The sequence below is a fragment of the Helobdella robusta genome (genome assembly GCF_000326865.2).
Source record: "Helobdella robusta unplaced genomic scaffold HELROscaffold_100, whole genome shotgun sequence".
NCBI classification, from domain to species: Eukaryota; Metazoa; Annelida; class Clitellata; order Rhynchobdellida; family Glossiphoniidae; genus Helobdella; species Helobdella robusta.
The window spans coordinates 271874-273320 of NW_008703572.1; the positions used below are offsets into that span (position 1 = coordinate 271874).

The 1447-nt window shown below is 28.0% G+C and overlaps 1 protein-coding gene across 1 annotated transcript in view; it reads right to left on the reverse strand.

The window, feature by feature from the left end:
* Positions 1–922: 922 nt before the first annotated feature.
* Positions 923–1447, reverse strand: part of HELRODRAFT_183165 (hypothetical protein) — a gene marked incomplete at both ends in the record, with an annotated part of 2963 nt that continues 2438 nt past the window's right edge. Inside the window, one exon of the mRNA XM_009012202.1 lies at positions 923–1400. Coding sequence (XP_009010450.1) covers positions 923–1400 — 478 coding nt within the window. The remainder of the gene's footprint in view (positions 1401–1447) is intronic.

The window sequence follows — 1447 nt, forward strand, 5'->3', positions numbered from 1 at the left end:
AACTTAGTTTTCTTCTTTTACGACGAATATTTGAATCTGTTGATTCATATATGAATGAATAGTGGAAATGGAATGAGCAAATTCTTGAATTTTGTATTGTAGCAAAATCTTGCCAAGGGTTGGCTTTCACCGATTTGTTGCATAAATCCACATCATTTAATGCAGTGCTTTTCAAAGTGGTGGTCCGCGTAACCGGTGCCGGTCCGCGGCGAGCTCCCAAAATTTTTTATAATATTCAAAATAAAAATAAGACTTGACCAACAACACAAAGAAAATTTCATTAATAAGTGCTGGTGAGATAATAATAAGTGACAGCGTGAGAGCAATGAATGATCTCTGCAACTAATGAGATTCATTGTTCTAAATTGGCGAGATAAGTATATATGTGAGGGTGGTCATTTTTATTTCATTTAATTTACATTTTGTTTCAAAATATCGAAGTAATTTTAATTATTATTTATTTTTAATATAATTTGTAGTCAAAAGATTCCATTCTTCTAAAATTAACAAAATCTATAAATCTGCCAACATTCACGGTATGTTTATTGTATTTGTGTATATATATATACTATACATATATATATATATATATATATATATATATATATATATTGTTTTTGAAAAAAAAAATTTTTATTAAATAAATTTGCAAATAGCTATTTCGAGTTATAAATAACTCATCTTCGGTGCATTATATATAAGGTATGTAAGATATTTGATATAAAGGAACAAGTAATTATTAATTTATATAAATTATTTAATTAAAACAGAAAACCAATAAAATAAATTTAATAACTATAAACAATATAAAACGCGATTTTTAAAAATTTTAACGGCAAGATTGTTTATATTATGGTTGTTAAGGTAAATATCAACGCTCAGCCGAGAAGCGCGAATTAATTTATTTAAATATTACCTATTATTACCTATTATTAATATTATTTTGACAATATTTAAAAACGTTATTATTATTATTATTGTTAACGTTATTATTATTATCATCGCTGTGATTCTTCTTGCTTCTTGTGAAGATGTTCCATTTGCAAGTGATATTTGCGCTGTGGGTTATGGCGTTGGTATCTACGGTGTTGGCACTGTTGTTGTTGTTGTTATTGTTGATGCTGTTGTTGTTGTTGTTGGTGTTGTTGATGTTGTTGTTAGGGTTGTCACTATTGATGACGTTCCAATTGCAATTGATATTTGCGCTGTGAGTTATAGCATTGGTATCTACAGTGTTGGCACTGTTGTTGTTATTGTTAATGTTGTTGTTGATGTTGTTGTTGGTGTTGTTGATGTTGTTGTTGGTGTTGTTGATGTTGTTGTTTAAGTTGTCACTATTGGTATGATTGTTGTTTACATCATCAATATTGTTGGTGATAACATTGTTATAATTATTGCTGCTGTCGTAATTGTTGTTGTTATAATTATAATGATTGTTGTTTTTATT